Source organism: Buceros rhinoceros, unplaced genomic scaffold (genome assembly GCF_000710305.1).
Source record: "Buceros rhinoceros silvestris isolate BGI_N320 unplaced genomic scaffold, ASM71030v1 scaffold3369, whole genome shotgun sequence".
NCBI lineage: Eukaryota > Metazoa > Chordata > Aves > Bucerotiformes > Bucerotidae > Buceros > Buceros rhinoceros.
The window spans coordinates 5,982-9,497 of record NW_010431930.1 but is presented as its reverse complement, the minus strand read 5'-3'; the positions used below and the strand labels follow the sequence as shown (position 1 = coordinate 9,497).

Here is a 3,516-nt window from a genome sequence, read left to right as displayed (position 1 = left end):
TGGCTTCTGGAAATTTCCACGCTCCCATGAATGGATTAGGCAGAGGGAAGTGGAGCCTCTGACATGTTTTTCCAAATCAAAACAAAGCTGGCAAGTCTAATTTTAGGCCTGGTTTAGTATGGAAATGATATCAATACTGACACAAAGTTTTTCCGTTCTCCTGATAATTAATTTCTGTGTATTTAAGTCTTGCACATGGAAGAGACTGAGAATTGGTAGCCTGCTCTCTAGAGCTGGGTTTACAATCAAACACTGATATCAGCAAAGAGCAAAGTTAAAGGGAAGAGATACCACACACAGGCATAGCTTTGCTTCAGTTTGCTGTTGAAGCAGCATGTTTGTAACTCCCATCTGTGCCTCGGGACAAGGTGTGTAGTGATAGAATCTCTGCCTGCCAGCCTTCCCTGGCTTGTTAGAAAATAACGGCAATATTGTGACTGATGTTCATCTCTCTCTCTCTCTCTGTGTGTCTTGCTGTGCCTGGGTTTGTTTGCATGTTAGGTTTTTGTGGCCAGTCCAAACAAAACACAGCCCATTGTGGAGATCCTGTTGAAAAACCAGCCCAAACTAATTGAGTTTCTGAGCAATTTCCAGAAAGAGAGGACGGATGATGAACAATTCACTGATGAGAAGAACTACCTGATTAAGCAAATCCGAGACTTGAAAAAGCCAACAGCATGAAGAGCCCCTCTTGTTTTCCACTGTAGGCATTAATCTCATTTAACTTCCTCTGCGTCCCTTAAACACCACAATAGTGCTTGAGAAGGCACAGCCAGTGCCTGGTTTTTATTTTGTCTTTGTTCTAGATGTCAAGAGTATAGGGGTTTTACATGAAAACTAAAAATATACAAAAATCTAGAATAATATATTATTTTTAATCAAGACTATACTTATTTATGTCAGTTTAGAATCTTTCTGTAATAGAAGCTGGTTTGATGGATTTTCATTTGTGCTCGAGAAGAATTAACCTCTTTGCTTAACTTTATCAGCAAACTCAAGCTGTTGGTGAGTGCACAGAGTAGGTCTTCTGAGGACTCTAACGTTGTTCCCTTGCACCTGTAATTGTGACGTTGTTCTAGTGCTGCACACAGACACACAAGACTGTGAAAGAGTACGTTTGTCTGGAGTTAGCTGCACTTCTAGTCAAAACAGTGGGAGATGAAAAAGCAGTAAAGGTCACTTTTTGGCTTTATTTTTGTGTTTTTTTCATCTTTAAGTTTTCTTTTCCCCTAGATCAGAGGTTTTTTATTCGGTGCTAGGGAATGGATGAAGATATCTGCAGATGAGCTGTTTCTGCCTGCCTCCCATTTTCCTGTACATAACCTGCCTTGTGCTAGAGCCCAGGCTATTCCCACCAGCTCCCGAGCAGACTGATGAGGAGCAGCCCCAGGTATGCGGGTCCTTATGTACCCCGCAATGGGAAAAAGGCAAGAGCAACCCCCCTCCATCAAGGCCCGTGCCGTATTGCCAATAAAGCAATCCTGCCCCCTCTAAAATCAGCAAGAAGTCTGTCCCCAGTTTCAGTGGGAATAATACTGGGTGGTGGCCAGAGCTACATGGCTGAATGCAGAAGAGTCCTCAGCATCTTCCCATCCGGATTCAAATCCCAGCTGTGCGAAGCCGGGTTGAGCTGCTTTCAGCAAGGTGGCCTCAGCCTGAACCTGCTGAGCAGCCCAGGGTCCCCAGGTCTGCAGGTGCTCCCAAAGCTGAGACCATGTATTGTGTACCTAATCAGGTGTGGGAGGCCATTCAGCAGCCCCAGGCACCAAAGGCTACTTGTAGCCTGGCATTTTGTACCCTTGTTCGTCCCAGCGTGAGTTCAGGTTCTGTGCTGAAGTTGTAGAAGGGGAAATCTGCACTGTTAATACTTCAGTAAGCTCTGTGGTCCAAACAGTGTTTCCCAGGTGTGTTTGAAGAGGTTTGGGGTTCTTTCACTTTCTAGTGGGAAATAAAAATGTTACTCTGATGCTTTATTAGAAAGTGGAGTTTGAGAGCAGGGAGTGGAAACTTCTTGAATTTTTCTGGACAGCCTAAGTTCTGAGTTTTCCTGTTTGTGGTTGAGACAGTTATCTAGCGAAAACTCTAGCAAATGCTTCAGATAAAACGGTGACACTGAATTGTAAAAACAGAACAAAACTGTTGTATATTGGGGTGACTGATACTTTAATTTATGTGCTTTAGAAAAGGGATGAAATGGAACAGATTGTGGACTCGTTTTTTTTCAGATGTCAGATATGCACAACAAATGTACATCCTAGTTGCCTGGAATTAAAAGAAAATACATTTACAAGCTATTAAAGGCATGATTACTGATCACCCTTTATTTCTATCTCTGTTTTTTTCTTCTTGCCTTTCTGGATAGCCAGACTCCACACAGTGCTTAATTCTTTCTCTCCTTTGCCAACCAGTTTCAGCAGATGAAGAGAGAGAGAGATGAGCGCTGCCTTCAGAGCTAATGCACTCTGCAAGCATCACATCTGCAGCCCTGGCTGGCAGGGAGCCTGGGAACCCAGGCCGCAGTCCAGCTTAGCCTGACTGCAATCTTCACTACCCACGGAGCTGGGGGAGCTCACTATCGGTGGTATCTTTGCGGGTCAATAAAGGACCATCTCCACAATCGTGATCTTCACAGCTAGTCGTTTAAGTCTGATCCTCTGAGATTTGGAGCCTGAAACTGAAGGGTGCTTGGCTGAGCTCTGAGCTCTTGGGGTGGGGCTGGTCTCCAGGGCTGGATTAACACAGAGACACGTGTCCATTGCCTCAGCCCCTGGAGCCACATGAGAACATGGAGCTTCCAGCCCGCACTCGGAAAAAGTGCCTAATGGTCTGGAGAATGTCTGCCCTTGACAATGTGATGCAGGGGTGCATCTGTGAGGGTGGTCAGTGCTGTGAGCTGTTCTTGTCTGTGTAGTCTGGACACAGAAGAGCCCTTGAAAACATCAAAACCTGGCTGAAATATGAGGGGTGAGGTTACCACCACCTCCCAGCGTAGGCAGAGGTGTGGCAAGCCAACAGAGAACAGAGCAATGGGCCCCATCCCCACAAAGGCAGCCTTTTCCAGTGTGAGCAGCCGTCAGACCACATGGGTAAGCGGTAAGGAGAGCTTGTGAAAAAGGGGTCTGTGTGCACGTGTCTGCAGGAGAGAGGGAGGAAAAAAACAAGTGGTCTTACAGTAAAACAGCATGTGCCAGACTCCTGGTAACTTCTCATGCAAGAAGCCAGTTCAGAAGTAGATATTGGCACACACCTCGAAGTAATTGGGTCATCCCCAAGCTCAACTTGCTTAGCCGTTTGAAAGAAGAAAAAGCAGAAGAAATGGTGTAGATGAAATTAAGCGCCATAATAATATTTCACAGCAGGTGGAGACGCATCCCTAATTAAAGGAAAATGAGGTCTTTTCTAACGCAGGTTAGAAAGAGTGGTAGAACTCCCAATGTCCTCTGGTGCCTTCAGTCAAGGTGGGGGTTTTTGCCTAAGTGACTGCTCCCACCAGGAACTCACAATTTCTCTGAAATT

At 45.4% G+C, this 3,516-nt stretch overlaps 1 protein-coding gene across 1 annotated transcript in view; it reads left to right on the top strand.

Moving 5' to 3' along the window:
• The window catches only part of CAB39L (calcium binding protein 39-like), a 45,861-nt gene extending 44,657 nt beyond the window's left edge, over positions 1-1,204 (top strand). The window contains exon 9 of the mRNA XM_010143569.1: positions 502-1,204. Within this exon, the coding sequence (XP_010141871.1) occupies positions 502-681 (180 nt within the window). The 3' untranslated portion in view covers positions 682-1,204. The remainder of the gene's footprint in view (positions 1-501) is intronic.
• Positions 1,205-3,516: the final 2,312 nt, after the last annotated feature.